Here is a 22,547-nt window from a genome sequence, read left to right as displayed (position 1 = left end):
ACATCTTACAAAAGTCTAAGTCTATTACTTCAACACTATTACCTTTATCACCTGAACTTGTAATTTCATCGAAAAAATATCAAGTTAGTTTGACAGGAACTATTTTCCATAAACCCAGGATGGTTGATGTTAATTATATTATCCTCTTTTAATTCTATATTAATAGACTCCTGAATCAGCTGCTCCATTATTCTGCCCAGGATCATTTTCAGACTGAAAAGTATATAATTCCTGGGGTCATCCAGTCTATCCTTTTTAAATACTGGCACTACTTTAGCTTTCTTCCAGTCTTCTGGAGCTTTCTTGATGTTTCAAGACTTATTAAAAATCAGTATTAATGGTCCATCCAGTTCTTTAAAAACTTTTAGATGCAAGTTATCTAGACCTGCTGATTTAAAAATATCTAACTTTAGTAGCTGCTGTTTAACATCCTCCTGAAATACTAGTGGAATGAAATACTTGTATGATATGACTGTATCATCTGATTTTTTCCCAAATATAAAACAGAAATGTTTATTGAACTCTTCTGCCTTTTCTGCGTTATTATTAATCATTCAACCATTTCCATCCAGTAATGGACCAATATCATTGTCAGGATTCTTTTTGTAAACAAAACTGTTGTCCTTAACTCTGCTGTCCGTGGATTGCTCCTTGTGTCCCTTTGCTTCCTTTATCAATCTTTCTACAATTCCTAGCTTTTGATTTATATTCATTACTGTTAACTTCCCCTTTCTTCCATTTGTTATATATTATTTTTGTATAGCTCCCTTCACTTCCCCTCTCAATTTCAAGTCAGTTTTTAGCCAGTATGTTCTTCTTCCTCGATTGTGGAATTGTGGCTTTTTGGGCATCTAGTGTCCTTAAATGATTCCCAATTATCATTCATGTTTTTCTGATTAAATTCATCCAGCTGATTTGGCTCATAATTGTTTTCGGCTTTGTGAAATTGCCCCTTTAAAGCACCAAGTATAAATATTATTGGTCTGGACTTTAATATGTTTGCACATTATGAGTGTGATCACGTTCTATGATCACTTCCTCTTTATCAGTCAAGATGCGGTCTAATATAGAATTCCCCCATGGTCGATGCAACAATTCTTGAATTAGGAAATTATTAGCTATAAGATGTAGAAATTCCAAGGATGTTTGAGTACCAGCAGCATGAGACTTCCAGCATTTGTCACTCAGACTGAAGTCCACCATGATCATGCAGCTTTTCCCTCTGCACATTAAAAATAGATGTAAAAGGAGACGGTAATCCTGTTCCCTCATGTGATTGGGTGGTCTGTAGCAGACACCAACTAATACTCCATCTTGTGCTTTATCTCTTAGGACATTGATCCTTAAGCATTAAAAATCATTTTTCTTCTGAATTATCAATGACTTGGAAACAAGGTAATGCCACTTTTGAGAAAGAGTGCCACTACCTTTCTTCTTTTGCTCACTCAGTAACACCAACTAGATTGAATTTATGCTCATATTGTGCCCTGGAATCTAAGATCTCCCTGAGTATTCTACACTGCTGTTTTTAACATGAGTATGTCATACTATAACAGTACCCCCACATGCAGGTTTAATTCAGTAACCCAAACAAGAACATTTTAGAGAATAACTTTATTTAATACTTGTTTAAAAAGCTAGAAAAAATATTGATTTTGCTATTTAGCTACTGTCATAAATATAAAGGGAAGGGTAAACACCTTTAAAATCCCTCCTGGCCAAAGGAAAAACCCTTTCACCTGTAAAGGGTTAAGCAGCTAGGATAACCTCGCTGGCACCTGACCAAAATGACCAATGAGGAGACAAGATACTTCCAAAGCTGGAGGGGGGAGAAACAAAGGTTTGCTCTGTCTGTGTGTTGTTTTGCCAGGAATAGAACAGGAATGGAGTCTTAGAACTTAGTAAGTAATCTAGCTAGATATGCATTAGATTCTGTTTTGTTTAAATGGCTGATAAAATAAGCTGTGCTGAATGGAATGTATATTCCTGTTTTTGTGTCTTTTTGTAACTTAAGGTTTACCTAGAGGGATTCTCTATGTTTTTAATCTGATTACCCAATAAGGTATTTACCATCCTGATTTTACAGAGGTGATTCTTTTATTTTTTCTTCAATTAAAATTCTTATTTTAAGAATCTGATTGCTTTTTCATTGTTCTTAAGATCCAAGGGTTTGGGTCTGTGTTCACTTACGCAAATTGGTGAGACTTTTTATCAAGCCTTCCCCAGGAAAGGGGGTGTAGGGTTTGGGGAGGATTTTGTGGGGAAAGACGTTTCCAAGTGGGCTCTTTCCCTGTTATATATTTGTTAGATGCTTGGTGGTGGCAGCAATAAAGTCCAAGGGCAAAAGGTAAAATAGTTTGTACCTTAGGGAAGTTTTATCCTAAGGTTGTTAAAAATAAGCTTAGGGGTTTTCATGCAGGTCCCCACATCTGTACCCTAGCGTTCAGAGTGGGGAAGAGACCTTGACAGCTACTATGAAGAGTTTCATGTAAATTGCAGAGAGGTATTAATAAGGTGTTTCTTTTGTGAAAATTACAATATTCTGTCCTTTGATGTTAATGGTATATGGTAGTGGCTGCAGTGTTGGGGAATTAGATATTTCTCTTTTTGTTTCTATTTGGATCTGGTGACATGCTGACTTTCATACTGGCTGGAATTACTTCATATTTAGTAGTTATAAAAGTGATTTTGTGAACATTTTCAATATAGTTGCTTGTTACTTCACAACATATTTCATCTGTGGAGTAACTTTCTAGGTTGTACAGAGTATATAAATTACACTCACAAATGGAGAAAAAAATGCACATTGCCATTTTCTGGCCTTCAATTTACAGGTACATGTGATTGAAAAGATTCTAATTTATCTCCTTTGTGTATATAGTTACATGTAATCAGACATTAATTTGTCTTACTTTGTTGTTATAGTTCATTTGAAAAGTAGACGTCTAATAAGGTATCTGATTTGACCTGTGGTATGACTCAACTTTTATCTTTCCTAGTATTAAGGTGCATCAGCACCCTAGTCCATTGCCTGTGAGTGGTGACACAGAACTTGCTTTGGATCTCCTCTCACATTCATATTTTCTTCATTGCTTCTGCTTACAGTTGCAGTGGGCACATTGTTTAGTTACTGTAGTCATGTTATATGAAAATGAGAGCAACAGTATGGACTGGATACCTGGTTCTAACCTCCTTGCTGCTAATGTTTATTTCCCCTCTTGCTTCAATATAAAAATGAAAATTATGCTGTATTTACATTTGAGCTGATTGTCAGGTTCTAATACAACAGGGCCCCAATCCTGATTTAAGTAACATTTTTTGCAAAATGGAGAAAAGCTTTGTCACTTCCATAATTTTTATGTATTGCATAAAGACAAAATCGCTCACACCACAATTATTGGGCTCTACAGTTCATCCTCAAATTGCTGCTCTAAGCGTTTTAAAACCAAATAATTTCTAATAGATCCCCTACTCCTGAGTCTTTGCTTCTGTGAATTACTGGGGGTCTGAGTGCACCAAACAGTAGCTAATGTTACTCTACACAGAGTGTCATGCAACCAGAATAACAAATACGTTTTGCAACTACATAATTCTGTTTATTTTTCAAAAATTTTATATAACTACTTCCACATTTCCATGAAATTTCCAATTTTGCACAGAGAGAACAATTCACATTTTTACCAAGCGCCTTCCCAACCCTTTTAGTGTAAAAAGAAAAGGAGTACTTGTGGCACCTTAGAGACTAACAAATTTATTTGAAATTAATTTTAGTCCCGAAGGTGCCACAAGTACTCCTTTTCTTTTTGCGAATACAGACTAACACGGCTGCTACTCTGAAACCTTTTAGTGCACTATATTTATCTTCATGCTCCTGTTTAAGTATATCTACAGTTATTGGTAAAAACATATGGGATGTATGTATGAGAAGCAGTTCTACTACACTTCACAGGAAAATTTTATATCTACCCACCTTTTATTAAAGTACTTGTCTATAGCATGTGAAACAAAACTATCCTGTAATATCTTAATTTCTTCATGTGAGCTGTTTGTCTCCTCTGGGGTGTGTGTGTGTGTGTGTGTGTGTGTGTGTGTGTAAGTAATGATATTATTAGGTCTGAATAACTTGACATTTTGCTAGCAATTTTGTTTCATTTCCAAAATGGGAGGTGAGCAGAATCATGCAATGGGCACTTTGCTATTTTAACATATTATCCAGCTATAAATGAGTTGGCCTTGTTCTAAAGTAACTTACCCACTACTTGTTCCCCTCAAAACCTGGCATAATAATGGGTATATCATATACCAACAAGTTGCATATTAGTATAGCAATTCAAGAGCTACAGTTTCTAAATGGCTATATACTGGAGTGGCTTTATGGCGCTATTTGTGATCTTGCTCCCAGAAGAATTGTACTGAAGCATGTCGCATCCTGGAGGATATAGCACTGGATATGAGTGTTAGAAGTAGGTCAGGTTACCTAAATTCTTCAGCCTTCTGTCAGTCCTCTAAACATTCCTGTGGAAATGCTGTGATTTCCAATTTCTGTTGGACATGTCTATATCATAAATGCTTTTTAACAAACACTTCTGTGAATTTTTATACGCTACCTGCATTTTCTCCAGCTCTTGTAAGGGATATCTGGCAATAGTCTGGAGAATATTACCTTCAGATTGGCTGTCATTACATTTTAAAATCAGTTAAAGCTTTTCACATTTATAATGAAGCTTTGCTGGGTGAAGCTTAATGAGTCTACAGACATCTTTTATTCTACTAATAAAACAGTATATACAGAAGCAGCTAAAGTAACAAAAAAGAGCATAAAATGTTTGGTCAGCAAACAAATTTCTTTTACAACAGAGTATTTTGAATTCCTACATTTCATCTCCAGCCATCAATGGTTGTAAGAACAATCCCGCTGTTCCTAGAATACATACCAGAATAAAAACCCACAGAAAAATGCGATCAATTACCATGGCAACATACTTCCAATCATCCTGAATCTGAAAAATATAAACACAGACAAATAAGACAGGAAGCAGGCATGTTCTGATAAAGTTTACTGATCATTAAATTGGTTAGTAATATCAGAACTCCTTTCTGTGTTCAGCAAAAATGTACATGAGAGCTCCTCCATGTACAGAATGTTTCCTCTTTCATATGAACACAACTTCAAACCTGGCTTTTGAGGCAGCAGAAATTCATCCATCATTCATACAAAAACAGTCAGGCCAAAAACAGTACAGAATTAACTTACTATCTCTTCGTCCCCCAAATGGTTTGATTCATTATGGCTGAAACTTGCTTTGCATGAGTTGCAGAAGCTATTTTTCTAAATTAATTCCAACTTTGTAACACTATTTTAAGATAATAGAACTGTCCCTTTCACTAAACACACAGGGGACATATGGCCCCTCTTCCATGGCGACAGAAATTTGAAGGTAAAAGAGACTTTATAGAGGGAGCACTTTCAAAAGTCACTTGGGCACCTATGAATCTAAGTTCCATTGAAAGGCGCCATTCCTGTTGAAGTGGTAAGTGCATGGGCCGATGCAACTTAATTCATCTGTCGATGACTTTAAAAGCTTCTCTTGACATTTCTTACAGTTTTTAATACTGTATTAGAAAGCAAGATGCTTATGTATGATGTAAAAACTTTTCTCCTTCATATACTGTATCAAGACTGGAAAAAAAGCTTTCCAACAAGAGTGGTTTTAACATTGAATGATTATGTTTGTAACAAGAAATAAAATGATAAATGGCTTTGAAATAATGCATAACCTTAAGTTAATGTTGGAAATAAATATTAAATAAGTATCCTAAGAAAAGCTAAGCTTAATAAATTTCAATCTTTACTTTAACTTTCCTAGATGAACACAGCATATGTGCATACTTCATTCTTGAATGCTATTATGAAAAATAAGAACAATGCATTTTACTTTTGATGTAGAAAATAGATTTTTCTAGAAAAGAACCATAATTCTTAAAGCTGAGGGAGATCAAAAGAGTATACAGAACACACGAGTCCTGAATAAGGCCCAGATTCAACAAAATACTTAGGCCCAAACTTAAGCAGGTGCTTGAGTGCTTTGCAGAACATGACCTACAGGTGGTAAAGATAATGGTAGAGTGGCTGCATATGAGTTACTTGTATCTGCCCTCTGTATGACTGAGAAATAGTAATAACCATCAGAACCTCTCCTGGCTTATTGAAACAGAAAAATTGTGTGAATTTAGCACTTAAGAAAAATGCCAACTTGAGAGCCCTGAACTTCGCTGTTCTGTATTTATCCCACAGAAGGAGTTCAGCATGAGCATTGTTATCAGGGAAAGCCTCACTACAGGTAAGTAAATATTCATTTTACGGCAGTGGTGACTTGCCCAAGGGCACACAGTGAGCTAACTGCGGTGCTAGGATTTCCCAAGCTCTCATTCTGACTGCAAATCTTGTGCTTGTTACTCCCTCCAAAAGAGTTAATGTAATAGATTCCACTTTAGCAGATGGGTTGGCATTGGCAGTAAAAGGAGTTCAGTGCAACACCGTGTTTCCCCAGTATGAATTTCAATCCACTGATTGATTCATGGCCCCATACACCTGTAATGTAAACAATGTGGGTTATTTGTATCAAGAAATTGTGAATTGTTCTGCAATATTTTTATGAAAGGCATCTGGGATGTTTACTCCTACAAACAAAAAACACACTCCGACACTCATGGTAAATAGTGCCTGTAACCAGTGATGAGCAGCCAAAATCTTAACAACCGGTTCCTTATAAAAAGTTCTTATTTAAGGGAAGTGCCCCAGTATGTATTTTTTGTACCAACAGGGTTACCATACATCCGTATTTTCCCGGGAGGAATTTTTAAAATTTAAAAATTTCTCCCAGACGGCAATTTAAGAACCAAAAAGCCTGACCTGTCTGGGAAAATACGGATGTATGTTAACCCTGTCTAAAGTTCTTTTTTAAAAAGATGGGCCTGAACTAGAAATGAGCTCCGTTTCACATGTGTGGGTCCCTGCCACTCCCTGGGGGTGTGCTAGGGTGACCAGATGTCCTGATTTTAGTGTCTTTTTCTTATATAGGCTCTTATTACTCCCCACCCCCGTCCTGATTTTTCACACTTGCTGTCTGGTCACCCTAGAGTGTGCACATGTGTGGGTCCCAGCTGCTTCCTGCCCCCCTCATTGAAACAGGTATGCAGGGTTACTGCCCTGGGAAAAGCAGGGCACCAGTGGATGTGGGGCCAGCTGCAAACAGGGGTGGGGGGCAGGGCTAGCTCGAGGCAGGGGTTGCAGGGCTGGCTGCAGGCAGGGCAGGGGGTGCGGAGCTGGCTGGAGACAGGAGGGTGTGGGACTGGCTGGAGACAGGGCAGGGTCTGACTGGAGGTAGGGGCTGGCTGCAGGCAGGGCAGAGGGGTGCAGGGCTGGCTGAGGGCAGGGGGTGCGTGCGGCAGGGGTTGGCTGGATACCGGGCAGGGGGTGCGGCAGGGGCTGGTTGCGGGCAGGGGGTGCAGGGGTGGCTGAAGACGGGGCTGGCTACAGGCAGGCAGGGGGTGCGGCAGGGGCTGGCTGCAGGCAGGGCAGGGCAGGGGGTGGCTGGAGGCAGGGGCTGGCTGCAGGTAGGGTGGTGGGTGCTCACAGGGAGAGCAGCAGGACGCAGCCCAGGCCCAGCAGAGCAGCCGGGGACCCACCAGGCAGCATCGGGAGCCCCAGGGCCAGGGGAGCAGCAGCAGCAGCAACAGGGCTCATGCCCAGGGTCAGGTGGCAGCCCACAAGGCTCCCGCAGCACAGCACCCCTGGTGGCCGGAGGAGGAATTACATCACTTCCCAGCCAGAGCCCATCAAAGCCTCAGCACCCCCTGCAGGGAAGCGGGTTAACAAGCGGTTCTAAAAACTGCTTCAAAATTTAGCAACTGGTTTGCGCGAACCGGCTCCAGCTCACCACTGCCTGTAACCTCAGTAGCTAATGCTGAAAGTTGTTCTTACCTCTTTGGCTTCATTCTGCATTTTCATATTCTCTGCAATGTATTTGACACTTTCAATGGCATCTCTCATTTCTGGTGACAAAACTGAAAACGAAAGCAGAGCATCTACCGATTCATAGCTTGTACTCATTGTAAGATTGCCACTGAAGTCAGAAAACTTTATTCGTTGACACCGACAACAGCTGCATGTTATATCTTGACATATGAAGCCATCTTTGCAGCATTTGGTTTCAGAGCTGCTGAAGCAATTTAAGTCTGAGAGCTTAGCACTGTAAAGTGGCTTTGGCTTCTGATTATTCTCTTCATCACTGGCAGGCCTAGTCATAAACATGATCTTGGGAAGTAAGTTCAAGAAAATGGTCTTCACCCACTCAGGCATTGTGTGTGTCTTGGGTGTTCTATAATGCACATTAAGTACAAACACAGTAATGACAATGGAAAGAGTTACAAATATCATGGTGAAGAGGAGGTATTCTCCAATAAGTGGGATCACCAAAGAGGTAGAGGGGATGGTCTCTGTGATCACTAGGAGAAATACAGTTAAGGATAAAAGGACTGATATGCATAGTGTCACCTTCTCACCACAGTCTGAAGGCAAGTAGAACACCAAAACAGTTAAGAAAGAAATCAACAGACATGGGATAATCATGTTGATGGTATAAAATAAAGGCAGGCGCCTAATATAAAGAGAATAGGTGATATCTGGATATATCTCTTCACAACAGTTGTACTTAATGTCATGTTTATATCCAGGAGCTTTAATAATAGCCCATTCTCCACTCTCCCAGTAGTCTTTGAGGTTCATTGTAGAGCCAATTAAAACTAAGTCAATTTTAGCTTTATCGTAAGACCAGGAACCAAACTTCATGGTGCAGTTTTGATAGTCAAATGGAAAGTAGGTCACATCTATTTTACATGAACTTTTAAAAATAGCTGGAGGTATCCAGGTCACTTCTCCTGTGTATTTCAAAAAGGCCTTTGTCTTGTCATCAGCTTGGAAGTCCCCAACTGCACTGTAAAAATAAACCAGGGTGGAAAAAAAAGATAGGCAGTTCAACTAATCAAATCACTTTCATATAAGAGGTTAAGAACATAGGTTTATGTATATACAGTGACTCTGGATTCATGCACTGTAAGTGAGCAAATGCACACTTTAGCATTCCAGCAGTAATGTTAACTGTGCTAAATTGCATGTGTAGTACTAGATCCATGGCTGGTGTAAATAAGCGTAATTCCATTGTCATCAGTGGAGCTACATGGACTTACAACTGCTGAAGATCAAGATGGTAGTATTTTCTACTCCTGTAACCTGGCTAAATGTGATCCATACCCAAGGCAGCAAACATGAGCTCTTTTGTGTCAGAACAAAGTGATAGACAAGCTGATCTTCCTTACTGTGCTTGGTTCACACTCTCTCTCCTCTCCATCCCCAAAGTAGCTTGCGGTATCACTCCTCTAAGAAAGCAGGAATTCAGGGCTCCTGCCGCAGCTTGTCACTATGGATGCATGGATCAGAGGAGGGCCATGTCTCCACCCTGTTCACAATCACATAACATCCCTGTGGCAATTTCAGCTGTTGTTTACATGGAAAAGTAAGACTGGGAAAGCATTTTTAGCTATTTATGTGATTAGAAAACTGTAGAAGAGAAGAAGCCAGCACCACATGACCAGCCAGCTCTTCATGGACCTACCAGCATGTGCTCTACAGACGACAGTTTGGGAACTCCTGTATTGGAGAGTATTTCAAGCATGTTTCACTGAGGCCAGCTTCCTTTTATAGTGTATAGCCAACATATTATCTCAGTAACACATTTGGTCTCCTATTGACTTGTTGGAAGCAAAAGTCCTAAGAGCGTACCAACCCTGGGGCTTTTATATAGTTATATTTAATGCTGTGTTGATGTCAGATGGGAAGCAATTTTAACTGCAAAAATGTCTGGATCTAATACTCCCTTTCAATGAAAGGTCTGAATTACTGAAGAGTTTCCCATCTGTAAATGAGAGGAAAGTTGTGTAGCAGAACTATCTGCTCCTTCTTACTGCCAGCCTTGCATATACTTCTGAAAACATTTATAGAAAGAGTGGGGCTAGAAGGAGCACAGGGATGCAGAGTCTGAAGTTTCCTGTCTGTTTCTCTTATTAAAATGTGTGTGTTTTCAATTTTTAATACTTATTAGCTCAACAGACTCCAAAAGTATTGATGTTCAACAGAAGCAGTGATTGGGGGGGTTGTTCTACTACTAGAGAAGTAACAGTTTGCAATACATACCATAGTCGCTGTGTATTAGTACCCGGGTTTGATCAAAAATCTTAGGTCTTTTGTAATATTCATGTGAATGCTCAATTTTTTTTTAAAATTCTTGATACAAAACCAAAACAAATTAAGAGTAAAGGCACTTGATATGGCATGGTCTTACTTGTTATATAAGACAATGTCTGGCTTCCAGATCCTATCAGCTGGAACTCGAATAAACTCAGCACCTCCATATTCCTCTGGATTCCACTTAAGTTTGTAATCATTCCAGATCTAATCATAGAAGAAACCAAACTTCATTAGAATTACAAAAAGACCCATCTCAAATTGTGGACTACTGCCCATTCTTTCCATTAAAACAAAGTGCTGTAATGTCACTTTTATAAAGTTGGTGTTTGTTTTTTCAGAAGCTCTAATGACTAGATGTATCACCTTTTAAGACCATGTTATTTATTTGTATTCATGAGCACATACATTGGGAACCCACTGTGCCAGGTGCTGTATACATGCGAGAGAAAGCTCCTACCCCAAAGAGCATACATTTTAAATAGACAAGACAGACAAAGAGTGACATGGGAAACGGTTTCAATTAGGTAAAGTGACTTGACCAAAGTCACACAGCAGATCAGTTGCAGAGCTAGGAAAACATCTCAGGTCTCCTGATGCCCAGTCCCAGCTCTCTTTACACTAGACCAGGCTGCCTCCTCTTCCTCTTAGCCCCCAATTATATTAGAATGTAATTGCTCCTGATATTTTCATGCTATGATCACCACTCAGAAGGTAACACAATCTTAGAGAGATTTCTGAGATTGTAAACTAGCTCCACGCCAGATCCCTCCAGCTAAGGCAGCACAGGAGGGTAGGGCTTGGTTAATGCTTGAATAGGAGATATCAAAGCAATGCCAAAGTACTATAAGAAACAGTGATGATAATTCAATAGGTGACATAGTTCCCTCTGAGTCACAATATGGGTGAAGTAATATCTTTTATTGGACCAATTTCTGTGGGGAGAGAAGCTTTCAAGTTTACACAGAGCTCTTCTTCAGCTCTGGGAAACTAACGCTATGTCTACACTGCACTTCCATTGGTAAAACTTTTGTCATCAGGGCTGTGAAACTCCTTCCCCCCTCCCCCTGACTAACAAAAGCGCCAGTGTGGACACTGCTTTGTTGGTGGGAGAGCGTCTCATTGGGGGTAATTTTATTTTGCTGGCAGGAGAGCTCTCTCCTGCTGACAAAGAGTGGCTACCCTGTGTACCTTGCAGCAGCACAGCTGTGCCACTGTAAGGTGCGCAGTGTAGACATAGCCACATTACAGACCTTGCAGTGGTGTGCCACCATAAGGCCTCCTGTGTAGCCGCTCTATGCCAGCAGGAGAGAGCTCTCCCATTGGCATAATTAACTCACCCCCAACAAGCGGCAGTAGCTATGTGGGTGGGGGATGTTCTCTCACCGACATAGCGCTGTCCACACCTGTGCTTCTGTCAGTGAAACTTATGTCAGTCAGGGGAGTGTTTTTTCACACCCAAGTGACATAAGTTTTACCAACAAAAATCATAGTGTAGATATAGTCTGAGTAAGTTACACAGAGCTCTTCTTCAGCTCTGGGAAAGTTCAAAAGCTTGTCTTTCTCACCAACAGAAGTGGTCCAATAAAAGATATGACCTCCCCTATCTTGTGTCTCCAATATCCTAGGAGCGACACAGATACTGCAACACTGCAAACTGCAAAATGAGTCAGTATTGAACAAAGAATGCAGCATATTTTAAGGAGTGTGGCAGGTACCATTGTTTTGGTGAGACTCAAAAACTAAAATCTTGGCCAATTTGGTCATTAAAATGCCATGGTTCTTTTTCAGAGTCAGGCCAGAGCCTCGCGAACCAGCGGAGCGGCAGCGGAGCAGCGGGGACAGCAGAGCAGCTCACAGCAGGAGTTTGCCTGGGACTGGTAAGTATCCGAGTGTGTGTGTTTGCTTGCTGAGGAAGTATCCGAGCGTGTGTTTGCTGGGAGGGAGCCTGAGTGAGTGTCTGATTGGCTGCTAGCCTGCAGGGGGCGGGCATTAGGGTGTCTGTGTGTTTGCGTCAGGGAAGCCTGGCTGTTTAAAAATAGCCAGAGCCACGCGAACCAGCTGAGCGGCAGCGGAGCAGCGGGGACAGCAGAGCAGCTCACAGCAGGAGTTTGCCTGGGAGTTCGCCTGGAGTGAGCCCAGTGAGGCTTACATCTGGCCAACGTCTCTGAGGAAGCTCCGTAGTAGGTAGGTGATATGGAAGGGGGGGATTCAGCTGTTGTGACCTGCACTGGATGTGCCATGTTTGTCTTTCTTCCACAGGACAGAAGCGACTTTGTCTGTACAAAGTGCAAGCTGGTCTCCATATTGGAAGAGAAGATTGAAGGTCTGGAGCAACAGGTAACGACCCTGCGTTGTATACGAGAGACTGAGGATTTTCTGGACCAAACTCAGGATAGCCTTCTAGGGGCACAAAGCTCTAAAGATGTAGAGCAGGTTGCACAGAGGAGCCAAGAGGCCAGTGAAGAAGCTTGGCAACGTGACCTCCAGAAGAGGTAAGCGGAATGTCCGGGTTCCAGTAACACAGACACAGGTAACTAACCGCTTTCATGTTCTCTCCACAGGTACCAATGCGGAGAGTGGACCAGATGATATGTCTGGGGGGAGAAAGCGGAAGGAGACTCCGCTGGTTGGGAGGCATGAGATGCGATGTTCTGAGGTTGGGGGTTCCACGACCACCACTCCCAAGAGGAGAAGGCGGGTGGTGGTGGTCGGGGACTCTCTCCTCCGGGGGACTGAGTCATCTATCTGCCGCCCTGACCGGGAAAACCGAGAAGTCTGCTGCTTGCCAGGGGCTAAGATTCGTGATGTGACGGAGAGACTGCCGAGACTCATCAAGCCCTCGGATCGCTACCCCTTCCTGCTTCTCCACGTGGGCACCAATGATACTGCCAAGAATGACCTTGAGCGGATCACTGCGGACTACGTGGCTCTGGGAAGAAGGATAAAGGAGTTGGAGGCGCAAGTGGTGTTCTCGTCCATCCTCCCCGTGGAAGGAAAAGGCCTGGGTAGGGACCGTCGAATCGTGGAGGTCAACGAATGGCTACGCAGGTGGTGTCGGAGAGAAGGCTTTGGATTCTTTGACCATGGGATGGTGTTCCATGAAGGAGGAGTGCTGGGCAGAGACGGGCTCCATCTTACGAAGAGAGGGAAGAACATCTTTGCCAGCAGGCTGGCTAACCTAGTGAGGAGGGCTTTAAACTAGGTTCACCGGGGGAAGGAGACCAAAGCCCTGAGGTAAGTGGGAAAGCGGGATACCGGGAGGAAGCACAGGCAGGAAGGTCTGTGAGGGGAGGGCTCCTGCCTCATACTGGGAATGAGGGGCGATCAACAGGTTATCTCAAGTGCTTATATACAAATGCACAAAGCCTTGGAAACAAGCAGGGAGAACTGGAGGTCCTGGTGATGTCAAGGAATTATGACGTGATTGGAATAACAGAGACTTGGTGGGATAACTCACATGACTGGAGTACAGTCATGGATGGTTATAAACTGTTCAGGAAGGACAGGCAGGGCAGAAAAGGTGGGGGAGTAGCACTGTATGTAAGGGAGCAGTATGACTGCTCAGAGCTCCGGTACGAAACTGTGGAAAAACCTGAGTGTCTCTGGATTAAGTTTAGAAGTGTGTGCAACAAGAGTGATGTCATGGTGGGAGTCTGCTATAGACCACCGGACCAGGGGGATGAGGTGGATGAGGCTTTCTTCCGGCAACTCACGGAAGCTACTAGATCGCATGCCCTGATTCTCATGGGTGACTTTAATTTTCCTGATATCTGCTGGGAGAGCAATACAGCGGTGCATAGACAATCCAGGAAGTTTTTGGAAAGCGTAGGGGACAATTTCCTGGTGCAAGTGCTAGGGGAGCCAACTAGGGGGAGCGCTTTTCTTGACCTGCTGCTCACAAACCGGGTAGAATTAGTGGGGGAAGCAAAAGTGGATGGGAATCTGGGAGGCAGTGACCATGAGTTGGTTGAGTTCAGGATCCTGACGCAGGGAAGAAAGGTAAGCAGCAGGATACGGACCCTGGACTTCAGGAAAGCAGACTTTGACTCCCTCAGGGAACAGATGGCCAGGATCCCCTGGGGGACTAACATGAAAGGGAAGGGAGTCCAGGAGAGCTGGCTGTATTTCAAGGAATCCCTGTTGAGGTTACAGGGACAAACCATCCCGATGAGTCGAAAGAATAGTAAATATGGCAGGCGACCAGCTTGGCTTAATGGTGAAATCCTAGCGGATCTTAAACATAAAAAAGAAGCTTACAAGAAGTGGAAGGTTGGACATATGACCAGGGAAGAGTATAAAAATATTGCTCGGGCATGTAGGAAAGATATCAGGAGGGCCAAATCGCACCTGGAGCTGCAGCTAGCAAGAGATGTCAAGAGTAACAAGAAGGGTTTCTTCAGGTATGTTGGCAACAAGAAGAAAGCCAAGGAAAGTGTGGGCCCCTTACTGAATGAGGGAGGCAAGCTAGTGACAGAGGATGTGGAAAAAGCTAATGTACTCAATGCTTTTTTTGCCTCTGTTTTCACTAACAAGGTCAGCTCCCAGACTGCTGTGCTGGGCAACACAAAACGGGGAAGAGATGGCCAGCCCTCTGTAGAGATAGAGGTGGTTAGGGACTATTTAGAAAAGCTGGACGTGCACAAGTCCATGGGGCCGGACGAATTGCATCCGAGAGTGCTGAAGGAATTGGCGGCTGTGATTGCAGAGCCCTTGGCCATTATCTTTGAAAACTCGTGGCGAACGGGGGAAGTCCCGGATGACTGGAAAAAGGCTAATGTAGTGCCCATCTTTAAAAAAGGGAAGAAGGAGGATCCTGGGAACTACAGGCCGGTCAGCCTCACCTCAGTCCCTGGAAAAATCATGGAGCAGGTCCTCAAAGAATCAATCCTGAAGCACTTAGAGGAGAGGAAAGTGATCAGGAACAGTCAGCATGGATTCACCAAGGGAAGGTCATGCCTGACTAATCTAATCGCCTTTTATGATGAGATTACTGGTTCTGTGGATGAAGGGAAAGCAGTGGATGTATTGTTTCTTGACTTTAGCAAAGCTTTTGACACGGTCTCCCACAGCATTCTTGTCAGCAAGTTAAGGAAGTATGGGCTGGATGAATGCACTATAAGGTGGGTAGAAAGCTGGCTAGATTGTCGGGCTCAACGGGTAGTGATCAATGGCTCCATGTCTAGTTGGCAGCCGGTGTCAAGTGGAGTGCCCCAGGGGTCGGTCCTGGGGCCCGTTTTGTTCAATATCTTCATAAATGATCTGGAGGATGGTGTGGATTGCACTCTCAGCAAATTTGCGGATGATACTAAACTGGGAGGAGTGGTAGATACGCTGGAGGGGAGGGATAGGATACAGAAGGACCTAGACAAATTGGAGGATTGGGCCAAAAGAAATCTAATGAGGTTCAATAAGGATAAATGCAGGGTCCTGCACTTAGGATGGAAGAATCCAATGCACCGCTACAGACTAGGGACCGAATGGCTCGGCAGCAGTTCTGCGGAAAAGGACCTAGGGGTGACAGTGGACGAGAAGCTGGATATGAGTCAGCAGTGTGCCCTTGTTGCCAAGAAGGCCAATGGCATTTTGGGATGTATAAGTAGGGGCATAGCGAGCAGATCGAGGGACGTGATCGTTCCCCTCTATTCGACACTGGTGAGGCCTCATCTGGAGTACTGTGTCCAGTTTTGGGCCCCACACTACAGGAAGGATGTGGATAAATTGGAAAGAGTACAGCGAAGGGCAACAAAAATGATTAGGGGTCTAGAGCACATGACTTATGAGGAGAGGCTGAGGGAGCTGGGATTGTTTAGTCTGCAGAAGAGAAGAATGAGGGGGGATTTGATAGCTGCTTTCAACTACCTGAAAGGGGGTTTCAAAGAGGATGGCTCTAGACTGTTCTCAATGGTAGCAGATGACAGAACGAGGAGTAATGGTCTCAAGTTGCAATGGGGGAGGTTTAGATTGGATATTAGGAAAAACTTTTTCACTAAGAGGGTGGTGAAACACTGGAATGCGTTACCTAGGGAGGTGGTAGAATCTCCTTCCTTAGAGGTTTTTAAGGTCAGGCTTGACAAAGCCCTGGCTGGGATGATTTAACTGGGACTTGGTCCTGCTTTGAGCAGGGGGTTGGACTAGATGACCTTCTGGGGTCCCTTCCAACCCTGATATTCTATGATTCTATGATTCTATGTTAATCTGGCTGTTGTCTGGGACAAGCTCCCGTATAGGTACTTACATTGTCTCTACATAAAGTTCCATGTAGTTCCAACTGGGTCAGATATTCTGTGTTCTTTGTCCTGTACTGTGGTGTTGTTGTATGGTGTTAAGCTATTACCATGTTCCATTCCAGGGGTGGCTGCATTTCAGTTGTGGATGAGGTAATTCTTGGGTATAGACATGTCTATAGAGTTAGTATGTTTGGGATCCTTCTGGGTAAAGGACATCATTAATGGGTCTGTGTTTTCATTTTGGAAAGGTTAATACTGTAGTTAATGACCAATTTAATTGATTCATCCTGTGCCTGACATATTTCTGAACAGTATAACCACCAGTAGTTAACACCTTAATCACTACATGTTCTACAGTCTCTCAGGGACTAGCAGTACAGTATTCTACAATTCAGGGCACTTAAAAACCCTTAGGACTGGCAGAGATTATTCTTAGCAGTCTCCTATATTAGGTGGTTGTAGTGCTTTTAACCTTGCATAATAATATTGTACTGGGAATTCTATTCCTAATTCTGCCACTAACTTGCTGTGTGACCTTGTGCAGGTCATGCAGGTGCTCAGGCAGGATTTGACTCTCCCATTGAAGTAAATATCTTCAAAGCCCAGGAAGTGTAAGTGTGCCTGGACTCTCATGGGAGATACAAAAAAGGGGGTGGGGAAGGATTCTTGCTTTCCTCATCTCCCTCTGCCCCGTCCAAAGGCCAAGCACAATCTGGCCTTGGGTTTGGTTCCATATTGGTCTCCAACAGGCATTTGTTCACAGCCCATAACCAGGGCCGGATTAACTCTCCTGTGGGCCCGGGACTATTAGGTTTTGTTGGGCCCCTGGGGGTTTGGAGTGGGGAAGTGGGCTCAGGGCGGGGACAGGGGATTGGGATGCAGGAGGGGGTGCAGCTCCAGCTGGGGGGTGGGCTCTGGGGTGGGGCTAGGGATAGGACGGGGGTTGGGGTGCAGCAGTAGGTTTGGAATGTAGGCTCCAGGTGGGAGTTTGGGTGCAGGGAAGGTGTGGGGTCTGAGAGGGAGTTTGGGTGCAGGAGGGAGCTCCAGGCTGAGGTAGGGGGTTGGGGTTCAGGAGGGGATGCAGGCTCCTGGTTGGCAGTGCAGCAGGGCTAAGGTAGGATCCCTGCCCGCCCTGGCTCTGCGCTGCTTTGCTCCTCGAGGTGGCCGGCATGTCCAGACCCAAGGCAGGGGAGCCAGGCTGCTCTGTGCGGTGCACACTGTCTGTGCCAACAGGCACCGCAGGCACTGCCCCCGCAGCTCTCATTGGCTGTGGTACCCGGCCAATGGGAGCTGTGGAGCTGGGAGTGGGGGCAGCGCACAGAGATTCCTTGAACTCCCCTCACCTAGGGGCCACAGGGGCACATCGGTGAGCTAGTGCTCATGGCTCTAGCCCCGGGCGGGGGGGTGCCAAGGCTCGGGGACCAGTGTCCAGCCTGTGGTTCAGAGACTTGCTGCGGGCCGGATTAAAAGAAGCAGAGGGCCACATCCGGCCTGTGGGGTCCCCGTTAGCCCGAGGCCCTGGGCTGCAGCCCCTAAAGCTCCTGCATTAATCTGACTCTGCCCATAACAATAACCTGTAGTCCAGTTCCACAAAGATTATATTGAGAAGAATTCCAATATAGGCTTGCAGGGGCCTCACAGAACTAAAGTGCACTAGCAGACATGCCGGGGGAAACTTGCACAGTGTCTGCGCTGTGACTGGCTGTAGCAAGTGTAATTACTCTCCACAGGATGAGCTTCAGCGTTTCCTAGGCCTCCTGCACTAATCCAGGGGGTTTTATCACAGGAGGCTGCATAATCATTCAAGGCAAATAAATAGCCAGCCACTAGGTGTCAGCAATGGATTAAGGTAAGTGTGGCCAACCCAAATCTCTGCTCCAAAGCAGCATAGTACCCTACCAGGCCAGCGCCTCTGAGGCTGTGATCTTTCCTTTCCTTAAATGCAAGTCAAATCTATACAAATGCTGGCTAGGAAGAATGTCTCAGTATCTTTGAGCATTGGCTTATTTAAGTTTTTGTTTACTTATGCTGAGGCATTTTTCTGATGTGCTGATTTTCATGACGGAAAGAATGTTTTATTTACTTTACATAATAGTCAAACTCACATAGCAGAAACAGTTTGTATTTAGCAAAATGTTTACCATTTTCCTCCTCTGTTCCTCCCAAAATATTCCTAGGCCAGTTTATTTAGCTGTAAAAGCAGCAAAGAGTCCTGTGGCACCTTATAGACTAACAGATGTATTGGGAGCATAAGATTTAGCTGGTATTCCTTGCTTTTGACCTAAATATTCCTATTTACAAATCTTTAATGTTAGCAGTTTACATTTTTCATTAAAAAGAAAAGGAGTACTTGTGGCACCTTAGAGACTAACAAATTTATTAGAGCATAAGCAGACTAACACGGCTGCTACTCTGAAACCTATTTTTCATTAAAGAGATTGAATGGAAAAATGGGGATTCAGGATGACCTAATGGTTAGACCTTGGAACTCTAGCATGGGACCTAATGGTTACAGGGAAGAACCCAGTGTAGTTGAACGGTTACAGCATGGAATCAGTAAATCTGGATTCTGTTTTTTGGCTTGCTATGGGACCTTGGCCAAATCATTTAACCTTTTTGTTCAGTTCACCCAGCTATAATATTGCAATAATAATGCTTTCTCACCTATCTACAGTGCTTTCAAATGTCTGGATGAAAAGTAGTATATCAATGTAACGTGCAATGTCACTTTTATAGTAGTTAGCTAAATGTTGATATTAATGAGCATTACGCAAAGCATGGTCAGTATAACATTTTGCTTTGCAAATTGCGGGTGGAGGACACAGCAAGAAACCTCACATATTGACATTAAAAGAAAAATTAACTGAGCTGATATTATCAGTGCTGGGATTATATTTACTTACATGTTTCAGCCACAAATTGGTCTCCATTATCTGGTTCACTTCATCCTGAAAAACACAGCCATGTTGAAAAAGGAGTGGGCCTTTCTTTGGGCTGATAATGTAATAATACTTACTAGGTTCTGAAAGAAGCCTGTACTCACCACCTTCACCAGCTGTGACATGGATACCTCAAACTGAATGATGGCAGGGTCTGACACGTTCTCCACTGGTCTGATAAACTGACTGTAGTTAGCAAACAAGGCTGCAAACAATCTGTGCTCCGCTTCTGAACAACTGCAACCTGAAAAGAGATTGTTGGCTTCTGGTTTTGAAACAACCCACGAAGCTTCTTGTGGCCAAATGCTATTTCCTTTGAAAATTAAATAACCAGCCATTAAATCTGCATGATGTTAGTTTGGCATTCATTTAAGATGAAAATAGAAGAATAAAATCTAATGGTAGATGGAGATTTTCATGTATCTCTGCAAGTGGAGTTTAAAGGAGTTGGGGTTGAGTGGGGTCAGAGGAAAATATTTTTCTTACAAACTTAGGCCCATGAGGAGCTAAAACTACATTTTCTAATATGACCAGCTCCTGGGAAATTTTACTGTCCCAGGACACTGAAGCTAATTATAGGATGGTTGCAATGATACTAACAGCTCGCTCATTATAAATAAGGAAACAAGGATTAAAAATTGATTCACCATTTCAAAGGGAGTACATTCTATTTGCAATTGTCCCTTTCTGATGCTGGTTTTGCTATCTGTGGTACCTTATGGCTATAAACTGAAGGTCTCAAAGCACAACTGGGAATCTTCTGTTCCCTAAACTATGCTTCCATTCTCATAGGCAACAGATAAACACTGTGGGAGGCAGACCTTGCCTGGAAGTTAGTGGCTTTGTCCTAAAGAGACTCTCTACTGGTACTTGGATGTGATATGCCCAAATCCTTTCATTAAAAAAAATTAGATCTCTTTTCCATTTATGGATAATTTTATATTTCAACATGGCTGGTGAGACAAACTAACAGTTAGGGCTAAATTCTGCTTTCAGCAACACTTGTGTAAATCTGGAATAGCTACACAGAGTCTATTGATCTTTTAAATTATGACAGCATGACAGCATATAGATTTACATGCAGTTGCTAGGTTATGTTTGAGAGGTTTTTTTTCCCCAGTCATACTAGGTTAGTATTTTCCAGCAAACAGAAGGGCAGCAGAAATACTCATCTGCACAATAACTGATCTATAAAGTGTCACAAACAAAATATCTACCTTCCGACCTATTCTAGAAATTCTGCTGACATCTAGTCTGAGAGTGGCACAATGTCAGACCCCATAAAGTTAAACATCCCCACTCCCTATTCATTTTGAAGGCTATTTTTTCAAGAGTAGTAAAGTCACTCAAACCAACACACCAGATTAAAATAGACAGCTTTATACTTTCCTATTTCTGGAAAATTAACTTTTTAGCCAATAGACTTGCTTTAATCATTTAGTGATATCTCACCTATAATTATTAGCAAGTCAGGAGTCCCCTGGATTAAATACGCCTGTGTCCTTTATGTAGGTGGGTTTTAAGATTCATATTCATACTTTTGCCAGCTCCTTCCCAAATGCTGTTGACCAATTTACATTTCCATAACATGTGAATTAAATCTCTGTGTTTACCACACATCCAGTATCCATCACATTTTAGACAATAACTACATATATATAAACCAGTGTTTCAACATTCTGGTTAAAGTTGCTGTAATCTCAGAGCACCAGTAATAGCAAGAAGGAGATCTTTGTTCTGCAGAGATAAGGTGCACTGTTCAGAGCCACCTTTAAGGCTATCTCAAGCAGCTGTTTGGCATCACCTATTTCTGCTGATGCCCCAGCACTTTAGAGCACATATCCACAGTGAGCTAAACCTTAAAACCACATTGAAGTTTTTCAACTCTTTGATTAAAGTTTAAATGGCTTTGTGGGATCATGGGACCCATTTGGCATGCCAAATCAGGGCTGCTATTTGTTACGAGTTCATAAGGCGAGATTTTAAAATTGTTTCCCAGAAGAATCTGGGATTCATACAAATCCTGTAGCGTGCCACTTATTAGTGCTGAACCTAAGTCCAGACCAATTAAAAACAATTGTACAAAGCCATAACCCATCCTCTTTCTACCCCCTCCTTTAAAAAAAAAATCAAGGACCACTCACCTTTAAAGAAAAAGAAAACAGCAGCAGCAGCTAGAAATAGAGCGAATGTGCTCCCCATGGCGTTATGAACAGAGACTGCTGGTGACAAGCTCAGCTGCTAGGATTGCACAGGCATGGGAAATACAGTCAGCTCCAATCTTCCGATGTATAAAATCCTTGTATAAGGCAGACGGCAGGACCCTGGAGAACAGTTCTGCACCATGGAGATCCCATTAGCAATGATATGCTGCCCCCTTTTCAGCTGTTCATATTGTCATAAACAGAGAGCACTGGAAACACAAAATAAATCGTAGACAAAATAGATGTAGTTACTGTAGGCAAGAAGCAATCATTGATTCATCGGGCAACAAGGGTAGGCAAGAGGCCATTAGTCGATGCATAAATGAGCCCAGTAATTGGATAATGCTAAGAGTTTTTCCAATCAGCTCCTTTACAGGATATGAATCTTTATAGGAACTTTGTGCAAGCCATTAGAGCAGGTTTAATTAATAAAAATCTTATAACTGAACTGTGCTGAAATGGATATTGACATTAGAGACACTCAAATTATCAGTAAACTGAGCCCAAGAGACCAAAACCGCCAGAAGGTGGGTGAAGTAATATCTTTTATTGAACCAACTTCCGTGAGTGAGAGAGACAAGCTTTCAAGCTTACACAAAACTCTTCTTTAGGTGCACAGTTAATTAACTGACATGGATAAAAATGTGTACCTGTTTGAGGCTTTATAGTGAGGAGAGCCCCAATCCTGAAGGCATGTGTGAAAGTATTTACTTCTTCATCCTGATATTGCATTTCGTCTACTTTAGCTTCATTTTCAGCTTACTGATGGGGGTGCTCTGTGAAGGCAGTAGTAGACTTGCTCCTCTGCTTTGAAATCAATGGGACTATTCACAGTAGGAAAGTTAAGCACATGCATAAGTGTTTGCAGGAT

The 22,547-nt window shown here is 42.9% G+C and overlaps 1 protein-coding gene and 1 long non-coding RNA gene across 2 annotated transcripts; one reads left to right on the top strand and one right to left on the bottom strand.

Moving 5' to 3' along the window:
* Window positions 1-3,580: 3,580 nt before the first annotated feature.
* Window positions 3,581-22,285, bottom strand: CHRNA3 (cholinergic receptor nicotinic alpha 3 subunit). The gene is made up of 7 exons (XM_038420708.2): window positions 21,617-22,285; window positions 19,577-19,716; window positions 19,437-19,481; window positions 10,401-10,510; window positions 7,985-8,996; window positions 3,841-5,000; window positions 3,581-3,698 (listed from the first exon to the last, which is right to left on the bottom strand). The coding sequence occupies exons 1-6, from the start codon at window positions 21,672-21,674 to the stop codon at window positions 4,872-4,874; spliced, it is 1,494 nt and encodes a 497-aa protein (XP_038276636.1). The 5' UTR covers window positions 21,675-22,285; the 3' UTR covers window positions 3,581-3,698; window positions 3,841-4,871.
* Window positions 4,840-10,598, top strand: LOC122456135. Its single transcript, XR_006274816.1, has 3 exons — window positions 4,840-5,531; window positions 6,296-6,341; window positions 9,419-10,598. It is a non-coding gene; the product is annotated as an uncharacterized LOC122456135 (long non-coding RNA).
* Window positions 22,286-22,547: the final 262 nt, after the last annotated feature.

Source organism: Dermochelys coriacea, chromosome 10 (assembly GCF_009764565.3).
Source record: "Dermochelys coriacea isolate rDerCor1 chromosome 10, rDerCor1.pri.v4, whole genome shotgun sequence".
Taxonomy (NCBI): Eukaryota; Metazoa; Chordata; order Testudines; family Dermochelyidae; genus Dermochelys; species Dermochelys coriacea.
This window is presented reverse-complemented; position numbering and strand designations above follow the sequence as displayed.